Source organism: Lissotriton helveticus, chromosome 1_1 (assembly GCF_964261635.1).
Source record: "Lissotriton helveticus chromosome 1_1, aLisHel1.1, whole genome shotgun sequence".
NCBI lineage: Eukaryota > Metazoa > Chordata > Amphibia > Caudata > Salamandridae > Lissotriton > Lissotriton helveticus.
Genome location: NC_136057.1, coordinates 560,558,408 through 560,573,335, shown reverse-complemented (window position 1 = coordinate 560,573,335; position 14,928 = coordinate 560,558,408). Strand labels below are relative to the sequence as shown.

The window sequence follows — 14,928 nt, the reverse complement described above, 5'->3', positions numbered from 1 at the left end:
GCGAATTTTCGTGCTGTGCGGGCATTTTAATTAGTGAGTGGGATTCGGACGGCCAGGGGCCGTCCTCCGCACAAGCCCACCGTGACGCCTCCCGGCCGTCACAAGCATGCATGGGGTTAAGCATCAACAAAGAGCTGGCACAAAGAATCCTGTTTTCATTTACATAGCCACGGGTACTTTTGGAGTTTTTTTTTCTATTTTCCAGTAGCTACCAGAATTGTATTAGAGTTCCTTGGGGTGTGGAGTGGCTGGGATTTGTTTCTCTTTACTTTTGCCCGTAATCTTTTTCTGGAACAGGAGCAAGAGACACTGAGCACAAGGTTGTACATTTCTCCACCTACATGAAGAGAACGCCAAGACTGATCTCAGAGGACTGCACACTGCATGGCCATTCAGAGGGGCACCCAAGGCAACTATCAGCAGCCACACGCACGTCTGATGGCCTTAGAGTGGGAAAATCAGTCCCAGTGTCTTTTGCATACAAATAAAATTGCAAGTTTTATTTTTAAGAGCTTGCCATTGAAAAATGTGCTGGAGGTAGGAGACTTGATTCCAAACTTATTCTCAGAACAATTTTTCACACTAACTAGTTGAAAGATTGTTCTAGTCCAGCCTTAGCAACCAACTATAAAATTGCCTGGTTTTATAGAGCCCACAAAGTGAGTGGAGGATTGGCCATTTTCTATAAAGAGCAATATTTGATACCGTTAGTCTCTATCCCGTATCTCAAGGGGAAGAATTGTTAGCTAATATTAACATTGTCGGCTCAATTGCCATTACATATGGCCTGATCTATATGGTCTCCTAAGACCACGGTGGGCTACCTAGCAGCCCTTGTTGAAATAATTGCACATTGTCTACTAGAAGCAGCTTCATCCATTTTGCTAAGAAATATCAATATATACCTGGAGGCCCCACCTACGCCGAGGGTTTACTCACATTTGATGGTCACGCTGCTATAGACCTTAAGCAGTGAGGAGTCAGCCCTATCCACTGCATTAGCCCATATTAGATATTGCTTTCAACTGGTTTGAGGAGCTAAACAACAGCAGGTGTGTCAATTCTATAGTCAGCCCCTCTTAATTTTTTATTTTTTTATTGTGATATCTTTTCAGCCAACTCCATTCACTAAACCTAGTTTGGATTTGGTCTAAAATAATTTATGGCATTTTTAAAAGAGCATTTGCCAGCCATGTCCTTGAAAACCACTCCACACGGATTTAAAGAGTGAAGTACAAATCTTTAATAAATGGGTCCGGTTGGTACTGGGTGAGATGGTGCTGGTGAAAATCCTCAAAATAGTGCTCTGGACATCAAATGAAAAGTGTTTTTCTAAAGAGTTGAATCTCTTGAAGAAAACGATAAAATATTAGGCAGGTCAATTCAATGACTCTTATAAAGGTTCCATTAGAATAAAGGCCAAAACATTTATGAAAAAGCAATTTCAAAAATTTGCGCTCCACGCTTTAGCCTAACAGAATTTGGGCACAGTTCATGTACTCGCCTCCCCTTCATGTGAAATGGGTGGCACTGTAATCCTAAGACAAAAGCCTTCTGCTCTGAACATTTGAATATTTTCAAGACAAAACGGTGTCCCATTTGTTTATGCAAGGAGAGAGAACTGGAGTTCTTTCAAACTGATTTCACTTCAGAAGCTGCAAATCAGAATTAAATCCACATTTCTGCTAGAACTAGGAGTTTAGAAATGATCTCCTTGATGACGAGCTTGATATGATCTATGTAATTCCTCTCTTCTTTTGGCCAAGGTACCCACTCATTGGAGGAATGCAGCCCTTATTCCTCTTCGAGAAAAACGGGGTCAGACGCTTCCAAACTCAACCAACATCACCTGATAATCTTGCTTCTGTTTGTCAATAAAGTAACCACATTTTTTGTTAATAGTCCGGGCTCCAGTTATTTGCAGAACAATGCAATCCTGACTCACTACACAGTGTGTTTTGATGGTGATCTTGGATGATTTACATTAAACATTCATTAATTTCCATACAGAAATGTTGATCATTTGAATTCTATCTGAAACCTTTTACAGTGTCTCACAACCCATTCTGGCATGCCATTTGGTTTGACAGAGATTGGGAGGAGCAGCATTCTCAACTTGTTTTAGTCCATCTTGTAGGATTGAACTGAAGTAGTTCTGCTGGGTGATTTCAGATTTCCTGATCAACAGGTAACATGTGGCATGCCTCAAGGTGCCTCCCGCATTCTGATGCTTTTACGTATTTATTTCTGTCCTCTGGCTTCCCGTTCTATGGTTACACCCAAAGACAAGCAACTTATGAAAGGTTTAGAAGATGAACTTGAGCTTGTTCAAGAACGTTTCCAGGATTGTACGCTGACAATGATGGAAAACGAGCTACAGTTAATTGTCAATAAGACAGATGTTTGTGGGATTTGTTCGATCCTGGTGACCCACAAGGATTGGCAACCCTCTTTCCTTGTTCAGTGGATTAGGGAATTGCATATTTGGCAACAACTTCACTTTTAAGCCTCAGATCAATAAACTGGCATCTTCCTCTTTGGTCATTTTGTACACACTTAAGAAAATACTCCACCTTCTTCCGGTAGACTTTAGGAAGATGGGGGCTAAGCTAGTTCTAACTTCTGGACTTGACTATGGGAACTTGCTCAACATGGGACACCCCTGATTATCTGATCTGGAAATAGCAGGTTATTGAAAATGTTGCTGCTGGTCTTTTTGAGGGTATTAAGAGGAGAGGCCGGGGGGTAATTATATAGTTCTGCTTCATTAACTCCAGGGAGAAAAATTTACCTAGTTTAAATGTTACTTTTTGAAAAGAGGTTTCTTTTTTTAATAAATACCTTGCTGGTCTGCAAACCATTTTTTCTTTAAAATATTTTTGTGTAGTATGATCTTGCATATTTTCATCTATCTCACTACTGAAAGTTCAGACAGGGAAGAAGAGCATGTGGTGTAGTTTTGCCCTTCTTGATGGGTGAAGCGTGGAACTAATTGCATCAGGAATACAGGAAAACATATTTCAGAAACCTAGTGAAAAACATGGTTATTTCTCTCACCGACTGTTGAGAATATGCAGATTCTGGCCTTTCTAATAGTTACCTATCAGAGATTGGCACCAGTCGGGTGCACAGGTACACTTCATAAACCTCAAATGAATCAATCATCACATTGGCTTGGACATGTCTGTAGAACCCCATGGAGGGTATCCTGGCGTGTCTCCAGATCACTAGAAGCATCCACTCTATCCTTCAACTTCAAGGGAAGGGGGGGGGGGGTTCATGTGATCAGGCAAGCTGACAGAGGCTAAATTAGCCATTACCCAATGCAAATGCCCATAGCGATCAAGGATGGAGGTAAAATGTGCAATCTGCAACAACAGACTGGCAGAGGCAGAGACTTTAGGTACCATGGTGTCTCCTTGTTTCAACTCTCACTCTGGATCAGTGGTAGGAAAATGGTCAGGGCTCAGTTTGGCTAAAGAAGCCTGGACCACCAGACTAGGTGCTAAACGGTGCGTTAACAATTTTGGATATGAGGATTCAGGCTTGTAGCAATGTCGACTGTTATTATCATTAGGGCAGAGACATGCATCTCTCAAATCACCAGTCTCAGGTCCTTCAAAACCTCATTGAAGAGCAGTGATGTATGTGAAGGCAACAGCAGCAAGTCAGTAGAATTTACTTGTTTCTCTAAACAGCTAAAGTTTTAAAGTTTACTCTACCTACCTCTCATATCATGGGCACGAAAAGCTAACATCCTATAATGGGGGTCCTGAAGAGAAAGGAATTTCTGTAACCAGAAATTGCGGTCACTCGCATTTTGGAAGCCCAAAAGAAGCCCAGCACGATATAATGAGACATGCGTATATTATACATTTGTTATTTATCTGCTCTGTAAGCTGCTAATCCACCACTGGTATCACCAAAGTATCAGAATAAGAAGTAAAAAAACCTCCTACTAATGTGCATGCTGTTTTCTCCTAGGGAGAAGTGCGGCAAAGTGCTAATCCTCAAACTAAGAGCAAACACTTTTCCTGCAGAACTAAGAATCTGTTCAGTCCGAGTGGACAGATGTAGGGTCTCCAATAATGGCTCAGCAGGCAGCACCGCCAATTTGACAATGGCAGAGTGACCAAAGACACTGACAGCTTCATGAAGGAGCACAGTTGCAGTAACTGCAGAAGACATGGAGCCACAGTGGCCAAATGGGTCCAACAAAGATAGAAGCATGTTGGGGCTCCAGCAAACCACCGATTCTGGTACTGTAAATAAATAAATGTAAATGTAAATTCCAGCATTTGTAAAACGCACAGCTACCTCCAACGGAGGTGTCCCGGCGCTGGGGGCCGTCAGGGAGATTAAGAAAGCTATTGCCCAGAGTCACATGGTGCTGGGCTAACCTGCCACATGGGGATCGAACCGTGATCCCTATGTTCCGGAGTCAGGCACCCAGGCCGCTGCGCCACACCTCTTCCACTTGGAATTTTGCTAGGAAATCAAAGGCATACCAGACAAGGGAAAATGTTGAGTATCGCTTAGTGAAAAGCCCCTATTAGACAGATGATAGACCTAGTTCTTACTGGTATTAGAACTCTGTGCGCTTTGCCACTACTAACCAGAGCTAAAGTCCTTTAGCTCTCTCAGCTAAACATGTTAACATTGATACATCCCCAATTGGCATATTTTTGATACCTAATTTTATTGAAAGTTTTGTAGCAAGATACATAATTCCACTAAACAGAAATCATGAACAGGCAATGACATTATAGGACATGCCAGCAGAGTAGCCAAACTGCATGGAATTACAATGATAGTCCATAATGATTACACCACTTGCCCCATATTAGATTCTGCTTCTGAGGACAGCCAAGAGCCATAGAAACTGGCATTTCCTGATGCGCAAACCAGTCCACCACGTTACGCTAGCACCGGACAGTCAGTGGAGCTCGCTGCTGCCAGGCAAGGGCTGCGGCGCTCTTGGCGACCAATGAAAGCCCGCTGGCCCCCAAAGTCCTCCACCAGCCCCAACAATACAGAACAAGGGGTTAGTTCTACTTTGGGGCCCAGTACAGAAGAAAGCTTTTGGCCTTTTCCATCCAAGTATGGCCTCAACGCTTGACAATCCCAGACCATAAGGAAAAAACTCAGCTGCTGTAAGCACACACCTCGCGCATGCGGCAGGGGTGTCAGGAGATAAGCGTTGCAAATGCTGTGGGGTGAGGTACATGACATGTAGATATTTGAATTGGACCATATGCAGTTGTGCTGAAATCTCCGTCTCACAGGCACCATGCAAGCCTCTCCATTTATCTTCATCCATGCCTCCCATCGCTACAACAGGGGCCTGGATGACCAATGAATGATGAATCTTTGAAATGGCTCCCTTATCCAGATGCCCAAAGAAATTCTTCACTTCGAGCGGACTGTATTCAGGTAGTGCCGCATCTGGAAGTGTGTGAGCGTGCAAGGCGTGGCGTAGTTCTAGATACCGGAAAAACAGAGTTGGAAAGAGTACAGAGACCTCAAATCCTGATATGTCTCGAAGTGGCCCCCACTAAAGACATCCCCCAGATAAGAGATCCCACTCCGGTCACAGGGGGAAAAGCCCTACAGAGATGAGCTGACACAGCCATGTTCCTTGCCACAAAGGAGTTAGTTCAGTGAGCCGACGGTCCCAGCCGAAGAACCGCCCTCCAGCAGGTAAGAGACACCCGCGTACAAAAGGCAGTGTGGTGGGCAGATGCACCGCATACAGGAGATCAAGCAGACCATCCAAGTTCAGCAAATAGATCTCTAAGCTGTACACCGGTTTGTCCCCGTACACCATTCGTTGATCAGTATCAACTGGGCTGCAAGGTAGTAAAAGTATATGTCCGATAGCCGCAGACCACCATCAAAGGGGGAATTGTGCAGTATCTCAAAGGCTGCGCAGTGTCTGAAAGGCCACCCTGTGCCTGCCTGCCACCCACCCACACAAAGTTGGAGATCTTTGTGTTTTGAGAGTAAAACCATTTTCGCGGAATGGGGATGAAGTAGTTAGTAGTAGCACGGCAGGCACACCATCTTAAAGAGGGCGGTACGCCCCACAGGATTCAATGGAAGGGTCGCCCAGCAGCCAAGGTTTGGGTCAGCCCCTGTAAATTAAGATTTACACCAGGTCTGGTAAAGGGGACAGCTAAATCCCTGGGAAATTAAAGGAGTTGCACCTGATGGGCACCAAACCTACAGCAGAGCATCTTCCTTCACCTCCAATAGGCAGGACTTGCCTTCATTAATTCGGAGGCCGGACGCCTCGCCTTATAACTGAAAGAGGAACAGGTATTGTTGCCCGGAGCGCTGTGGAGTTTGCAAAAACAGAAGAATATTGTTAGCGTATAACGCAATGTGGTTCTCAAAGCCACTCCCCCACCCTCCAATCCCAGATCTGGGCATCACAGCAGATAAGCTGTGCCAGGTGTTATATCCCAGGGCGAATAGCAGCAGCCCCGTTTACCTGACACAAGCAGTTGGGGTACTACAGAGAAGACGCACAAGGCAGCCGAACACCTCTTCAAATCCAACCCGCAGGAGGACTCTGTCCAGGAAGTCCCATGACACCATGTCAAAGACCTTGGTGAAGGCATTTAACAGGAGAGCCAAGGAACCCTTGATGTCTTTCAACTGAGAAAGTGCGACTTAAACTCCCCTGATACAGTGACACATGCTGCGACCCGGCATAAATCTGCATTGATCTGGGTGAATCAGATGTGGTACCGCCTGCGCCAGCCAAGTCGCTAGGACTTTTGCATAGATCTTAATATCAGTGTTAATGACGGAGATTAGATGGTAGGTCGAACACTGACCATGGGGAAGGCCCTTCTTAGTTAAGACAACAATTGTGGCACAGCCCAAAAGATGGAGAAATAGGATGTCCAGGAATCACTTATAGTATTCAACAGGATACCCGTCGGCCCGGTCCTTTTTTCTGGATGCAGCGCTATCATTGTCCCCTGCACCGCCTCAAGCTGCAGCTCCTGATCCATTTCCTGAGCCAAGACTAACGGTATGGATGGCAGGTAATATGCCAATCAGAAGCGGGTTCTCTACTTCAGCGGGTGGCGGCGGGTGTCATGAATACAATCCCCGGTAGAAATCAGTGAAGGTTTGGGCTAGGATTCCTCCTGGGGATGACCAGAGGAGTCCTGAATCGGTGGTTCCATTCTGTCAGAGATACTACGGGTCGCCAGCCAGTAAAGTAGTTTGCCCGATTTGCTACCAGACACTTATACCTTCAGCATGGAGGCCAGGCAGTACAGCTTAGCCTCATCAAGAGACCCGTCTCATTTTCGTGCAAACTATGGCCAGGGAACAGTTTCATGGCAATGCAAAGCAGCCTCCAGGCACATTATTTGACCTTCAAGTTTGGTTATCCGCAACAGGCGCTAGTCCTTGGTGGACATTACCTTTAAGATAGCCACGCAACAAGGCCTTACTGGCTGCCCAAGCGTCACTGCTGAGGAAACCGATCCTACATTAACCATAAAAAACACATCTAATTAGTCTTCCACAAATGCCGCACAGTCGGCGCTTTGTAAATACCAAGCACTAAATCTCCAAGCTGGGTGCAAGGTGATCGGTTGGAGTCCCCAAGACAACAGTAGCGGAGCATGGTCAGAAATGCCGCATGGGAGAATGTGCACGGATTGGACCGAGAGGAGGTCCGCCACTGCCAGTCACAGCAGATCTATGCGGGAGTCCGCAGCTAGCGCCGCTGAGTGTATACGGGCAGGGTAGGATGCTAAGAGCGCCATGCACCACAGATTCAAACCGAGTCGGCTCAAGAAGAGAGACAGGCTGCTCCTACCAAAGGAAGCAGGTTTGAACTAAAGTGAGGACTAGAGAGTCAAGGCAGTGTTGAAGGCTAAGAGGAAGCACCTGGGTCTGCCTCGCCAGACTGAAAAATCATAGGAGTAGCAGACAGGTCATCGTTCATTGTCGGCCAGCCTGGGGATGCGACAGTCTCCCTTGAAACTGAGCCCAGGCCATCGACAGCCACCACCGGCTCAACGTGGAACTACCGGGAGAAGCCCTGCACTGCTGTAGTGTAATAAGGGGATATAAGCACCTTAGAGTTAGAGAACTACAACTGCGGTCGAAAGAGGGCCTCCCGATCCTTAAAGTTACGACGCATGATCACAGGCATAGGGGAGAGCTCCAGCTGGAGGCCTTGGCGCCAGCGAGTGGTGCGCTCTCTCTCTATGACAAAGATGACAGATTGCCCCCAGGAACCCACGTTTTAAACCAGTCCTCCAGTACCCCGGCGAGGCACTGCTGCTCCACAGACTCCAGGAGACCAATGAATTAAAGGTTGTTATGATGTGATCTGTTTTCGACATCTTCCCCTCTATCCGTAAGAGTCGACACCGAGGCTGACAATTTTGACACAGAGGCGGACAATTTTGACACTTGGCTCTGAAGGGAGGCTATCTCACCCTCCGCAGTGCATACCCCTGTCTCAACTTCAGCCGTTCTGTCCACCATATTACGTAGATCCTGGCGCAGCAGGAAGAGATCCAAGCGAAGGTCATCAATCTTAGCTTTAACCGCCTCCCTTGAGTCTTGTATGGCCTTAAGCATCACCTCCAGGTCTGCTGCTTCCTGCTGCACCGGAGCGGGCGTCCCAGCCGCCGGGCCATCCACACCCTCCCAGAGTCCGATGGTGGGACCGTGAATTGGTCCTTCTTGATCTGGACCGGGTTGGCGAAGGAACCTTCCTGCGACGCATCCTCCCAGGGCCAGAAGCCCACAGGTCCGTCCAGAGGAATCAGAGGGGGAGCAGCACATGCCAACCTGAGGCCCTTTAGCCTAATAAGTCCACTGGTGCAGAGGGACAGTGCCAGAGTAAGTAGGCTCGAAAGGCACAAAACACCAATGTCTGAGAAGATACACAGCAACCTATTTGCCAAGGCGGGCCCTCGTCTATCGGTGTACCACACTGCCTCACTGTGCTAGGTGACAATGTGGGTGTGAGTCCCGGGTCCCAGAAACAAAAGGCCCCCCTTGGGGAAGTCAGGCTTGCACAAGCAGTGGTCCGGCTCACACCACCAAGTATCTCATTCACGCAGGGGTTCACTTAGGCATAGACTCCGAGGAACTCCGGAACCCTACAGGCCGCAATGGACTCACCAACGCGGACCTGAGAATATGGATCCTCTTCACTTTCTCCAGGCTCTGGGCATCACCAAGTTATCACACCGGTCCTCGCCGCAGCATCTGGCGTCTCCCCGCAACATCCAAGTATGTAGGCAGCGCACGTGCCCCGGCTCCCCGCCGCAGCCCCAGGTTGGGTCAGTCAGGGCATTACTTCCAACTTGTGTCCATCTCATTGGAGTGCCACTGCCAATGCTGTGTCGCCAGCTCCCCACAGTGTCTCCTTGACTGGTGGGACGCCGTCAGGGCTAGGCCACAGCAGGCCCACCGTCGCAGCCACAAGGCCAAAGAATTCAGGCTACTGCTGCAGGACCCCACCATACCACCGCCGCTCCAGCACTCCACCGGCGGAGGACACCACCCCTAGGGCTGGCAGAAATCAGCCAAGCAGTTCTTCTGCGCCGGACGCCGCATAATCCCAGGCAACCTGCACCACCGCAGAGCTTCACAGCTGCGAAGACCACTCACGGGCAGGCAGCACCGCCGATCAGGATCCCTCTCCTCTGCTCCATGTATCCTCGGTTACTCTAGGGGGCAGCCCCAGCGTGGGTAAGGAACGTAACTGCGGCAGGCGGACAGCACGAGCGGCAGTGCGCACCCCAGCAGATAAGGCCGCAAACGACCCAATGAGAGGGGCCCCACCAGTACGGAACAGATCTGGTGACACGGTGGGGCATAGCAGCCAACCCCGGCGCCCTGATGGCTCGGATGAGGGCCGTTGTCAGTTAGGATTAGGGATGATTTAGCTGGGCGACAGGAGCAACCCTAAAGCTCAAGAGCCATCTTGGCTGCCTTGAGCCCTCCCAATTAGCATATTTATTTTACTTATATGTCCCTAGTAAAGTGGTACCCTCTGTAACCCAGGGCGCGTAAATTAATTGCTACCAGTGGGCCTGCAGCACTGACTGTGCCACCCACTGCAGTAGGTCTTTAACCCTGTCTCAGGCCTGCCAGTGCAGAGCCTACATGTGCTGTTTTACACTGCCATGTCGGCCTGGCATAATAAACCTTTTGTCAGGCCCAAACCTTCCCATAAGACACCATTAAGGTAGAGCCTGGACAACTCAGAGGGCAGGGTGCAATGTATTTAAAGGGCAGGACATGTACTTTTGAGTTATAAATGTACTGGTAGTGAAAAACTCCCAAAGTCGTTTTTCACTACTTCAAGGCCCATCTCTCCCATAGGATAACATTGGGATTACCTTACTATATGTTACAAGTGTAGTTTCCAATTGGGAAGAGATAAGACCGCCAAGTCTGGTTTCTCTGGAATCCTAATTTAAAATCCTAACTTATAGTGAATTCCGATTTTAAATTACAGTTTGGGAAATACCTCTTTTAGAAAGTTGGCATTGTTTTTACTTTAGGTATTTGGTGCCTGCTGCCGGTCTCTAATCAGTCTGGGGTGGGTGACAGCATGGCTTTATGTACACACTCTAGACAGCCACACACAATGAGAGCTTAGGTGTGACTTGATGGGCCATACTGGGAGGATGGGAGGGATAAGCTGTGCCCAGCATCACATGCCTGAATACGCTGTGTCCTGTTCCCACACAAAAGGCTGCATACTCCCTTGTAGTGTGTCTGGAGCCAGAGCAGGAAGGGAGGACCTCTGTGTATTTCAAAGACTTGTCTTTGAAGTCTCCCCCACTTCAAAGGCCCAACTGGGTAAGAGCTGGACCTCTGACACCATGACCTCAGAACACCCCTGGGCTTGTGAAGACTCTACCAGGAAGAAGGACTGCTGTGCTACTGAATGACTGACACTCCGATGCTTTGCTGGACTCCTGCCTTGCTGCCCTGCTGTCCCCCTGACTGGGCGAGAAGGACTGGATCTATATCACATGAACCCAGAGTGATTCCAAGGGCTAGCTGGCTGGCCTCTCCTGATCTGAAGTCTCAGGGATATAAAAGACTTCCAACCTACCTGCTTCTGCGCCATCTGTGAGTCTGCCTGCTAAGTGATGCCACCCCAGTCCTGGACTTTTGGAAGTGCGCCTAAGGTGCTTGCTCCAGCAAAACCGACATAGCGTCCGTAAACCTGACACATCAGTGCTTTTGCATGGTTCAGAACAGGCACATTGCCACTGTTGCGTGGATCAGAAAAGGTGCATCGCTTGTGCTGTGTGGATCCAAACCAATGCATCGCTCCTGTTGCATGGACCAGAACCCGCACATTTTTTTTGCTGTGTGGATGGGCCACGACACATCGCCTTTGGAACCACTACTGCGCACCGCTTTTCCTGGCGCAAGGGCTTCGCCTCCTTCTAGACGGCATCCCAGTGATGAATTTCCACATCGCACCTCTTCGCTCGTAGGAGCTCACGCATTACAGCTGCTGCACATTTCAGGACCAGCGCATCGCCGCCCTCAAGTGGATTGACAAAGACTGATAGCTTTGGCTGCACCTCGCACATATGACTTTGACACAGCCAGGATTAAGGTACTTTTGCTCAGCGGGCTTGACTGGGTCTCCGTCTCCTGCCCGCGGTCTATCGCTGTCAGCATGAACCTTTGACTTTGTCCCGGTCCAATGCGACCAGATACCCAAGTAAGCGCTTATTATTACTAAGCACCATTTTACAGTTTAGTCTTTAAAACATAATATCTCAACTTCTACTCATTGGATTTTGTTGTATGAGTTTCATACCAAAAGATTATCAGCTTTATTTCTGACTGTCTCTGGCATCTGTAACATCGGAGCTCGAGGTGTGAAAGTTATAAGGGATAATGCATTTTTTTCACACAATTTACCTTGACCATATTCAAATATTTAGAAGACTCTGGCCACTATGAACAGTTTCAGTTATACTCCAAATGGAATCAGAACTGTTCTGGAGAAAGGAGAGGATGCCCAGATATTTTAACCCTCAGCAGCCCATCTCATTTGCAACACAGCAAAGGTCGACGAAAATAATAATTTCACTGCACAAGCCGAATAACTGTAGTTGTGAGGTAAAAAAAGGATTTAGAAAGTGGCGGTAATACTTTCTTCGACCAATACATCTTATATAGCTTGAACAATTTTGAAATCTTTTCACTAAGTCCTATACGTTTAATACTAATCTTTTACGGTTCATTATAACAAGATTTGATCAACACTCATTTCTCTTTTACCCTCAATACCATGGAGTGAGATTTTTTGTATTTGTTGGTCCTTGCTTATTGCCCATTCATGTGCCTCTAATATTAGATTGCAAAACTAAGCCGATAAGGATACCTTGGTCTACTCCCATCTTTAAAAATAAATTATAAAATTCAAAAAGCTGGCAGTAAGATGGTCAAGTACAGAGCCAATAGGGAAAGGTTTCAGCCCTGCAGTTAGAGCTTAGTCGATTTACAGATGGTGAAAGAAGTTTGTTCATCATCTATCCTTTAATTTGCAGGCCACAGCACAGAATCGGTGCATACCAAGATGTTGCTACATTATGCCACACGAAAATGATTATTTATCCTGGGAAAAGGAGAAAGATAATGTACTATCAAAAACCTTTTATCAAGCAATTCAAGTTTGTTATTTAAGCTATTTGGATGCCGCCGAAAACCATTTCCAGGTTTTACTGTGCCCTAGCTTAGCAACATTTATTCCAAGTTTTATTGGAACTGTAAGAAAGAGACTGGTACTCTAACACTCAATGATGTGTTGCAAGACTGGGTCTTTACAAATGCAAGTCTGGGTCTTTACAAAAGAAATAGAGATGGATTACCTGATGCTTTATAAACAGGGTGAACCGACAATATCTGGCTGTCCTGGGTGATGCCATCAGTGTATCCTTATCTACAACTTGTCTGGATAATGAGGATGAGTACTTTTGTCAAACTGTAGAAAATATTTATTTGCCCTTTGGTTGATAATTCAGCACTATCCTTACACTCAAACACTTCTCCTACTACTCACATCACCATTTATTGGCTGTTTTCTTTTTTACTGGTAGATGTCCCCCTATTTTTATTTAGCATATCTTCCTTTTTTAATTTCTGTTATACTTGCTACCCAAAATTATAAAGCTGTGCTAGACTATTGAAGGGAGATAATGGTAACTTAGATACTTTCACTAACATCGTGTCTGCTTCTACTTCCTAGACAATTGATGGGATTTTGTACTTAACAAAATACTTCTCTTAAAGTAAACAACCTCAAATTCTCTGTATTTTTTCTATTGTGTTAAATCACGTTACCTTTTATCATTAGCTCCATTACAGATTATTTTACAAAAGGAGGGGCATTTCCGTGAGTCGAAAAAAATGATTCAATGCAGAAGAAAACACATACACACTTAAACGCATGCAACTCAATAAACATACGTCACACTGAAAAAGAAATACCATGCCATAAACGTAAACATGAGCGAGAAGGCCATACCTGTCTGAGGCTACACACACATGAAATGTGAGCCCTCGGTGAGCTGCGGTTTTGGTGAGGGAGCTGGATGTGATTTTGGGGACTCTTGTGAAGAGGATAAACTTTCAACTAAAAAAATAAATAAATACATTTACTATTGAGTGTTACAGCGATGAGGCACAGATTAGAGACTACATTTAAGTTAAGACAGAGCAATAAAGGTCAAATACCATATAACTAAACAAAAATTGCTTTCTTATTAATTAAATAGCACTCTCTCCCCACTTCTTTCAAATTAGAGAATCTAAACTGCTAACAGGATGACACCGTTAGTCTAAATACAACAGCTGTGAAAGGTATGTGAAATGTTTGGCGATAAACAGAGTAAACTTAAGGTTATTGAGAATTTACTAGCAATTTCATAGCATATTTAGATTGCAAAAACAATACCAATGGATGCATTTGGTGAACTGGCAATCACAAAGTCTGAGATTCAGCCCTCCCAAGTACCACACATCAGGGGTTAGACTAATGTATTTTAGTGCTGGTGTCCGCATCACGGTACTAAAATGCATCAGTCACGCATATACATCTGCCCGAAGTGAATGTGCAATGAAGCGTTGCACATAACTAAACAAGGTATGCGCTGCCACTGTGTTCCCCAGGCAATCTATTTAGCTGCCTCGGCGCTCGCAGCTGTCAGCCTCCGGGGGGGGTGCACTGAATCATTTTTATGGTGCATTTAACTGCGTCTTTGACACAGTTTTCGATATAGCCAGCACATGGTTGAACAAAACAAATCTGCCTTGTTCAGCAAGGGCTTCAGCCTCTGAGCCAAGCAGACCCAGTGTATCTCACCTGGAGGTAGAGACAGAATCTGCTCTGCACGCGCCGGCGCAGCACAAGTGGATTTGGCGCTGCTTTCTGCTTTTTTCCGACACATGGGGCATATTCATCTTAATTGCTTGATTGGCAGTTTCATCTTGAAATCACTTAATTTCCTTACCCCTGCTGCTGACCCTGACCATATGAATGTCAGCAGCCCTACATGCCAAGAACAGATGCATACTGGTAAGTAGCATTTCCCGTTCGAGGCATGTGGGTTGCTGAATTCATATCTTAGCATAGACTGTATAGCAGTATCTCCTCTAGCGGTGGTCACCTGTACCAGCTGCAGCAGTCTGAAAACGAGTTTTAAGGACAGCCTAGCCTACAGCAGCTTGCTGCTTTGTTTGCATGTCTACGCAATAGTGTTTAGTGAAAGTGTGTATGGTAGACCATGTAGCTGCCCTACATATGTCTTCAAGAGGAATATTCCCTAGGAAAGCCATGGATGCCCCTATTTTACGCTTAGAGTGTGCTTTTGGGGGAACTGTTAGAGTGCATTTAGCTTTTTG

The 14,928-nt window shown here is 46.3% G+C and overlaps 1 protein-coding gene across 10 annotated transcripts in view; it reads right to left on the bottom strand.

Moving 5' to 3' along the window:
- Window positions 1–14,928, bottom strand: part of PLEKHA5 (pleckstrin homology domain containing A5) — a 1,381,245-nt gene that overhangs the window by 14,069 nt on the left and 1,352,248 nt on the right. For all 10 annotated transcript variants that reach the window (XM_078674042.1, XM_078674034.1, XM_078674039.1 and 7 more), the window contains one exon: window positions 13,553–13,660. In XM_078674042.1, the coding sequence (XP_078530168.1) occupies window positions 13,563–13,660 (98 nt within the window). In that variant the 3' untranslated portion in view covers window positions 13,553–13,562. The remainder of the gene's footprint in view (window positions 1–13,552; window positions 13,661–14,928) is intronic.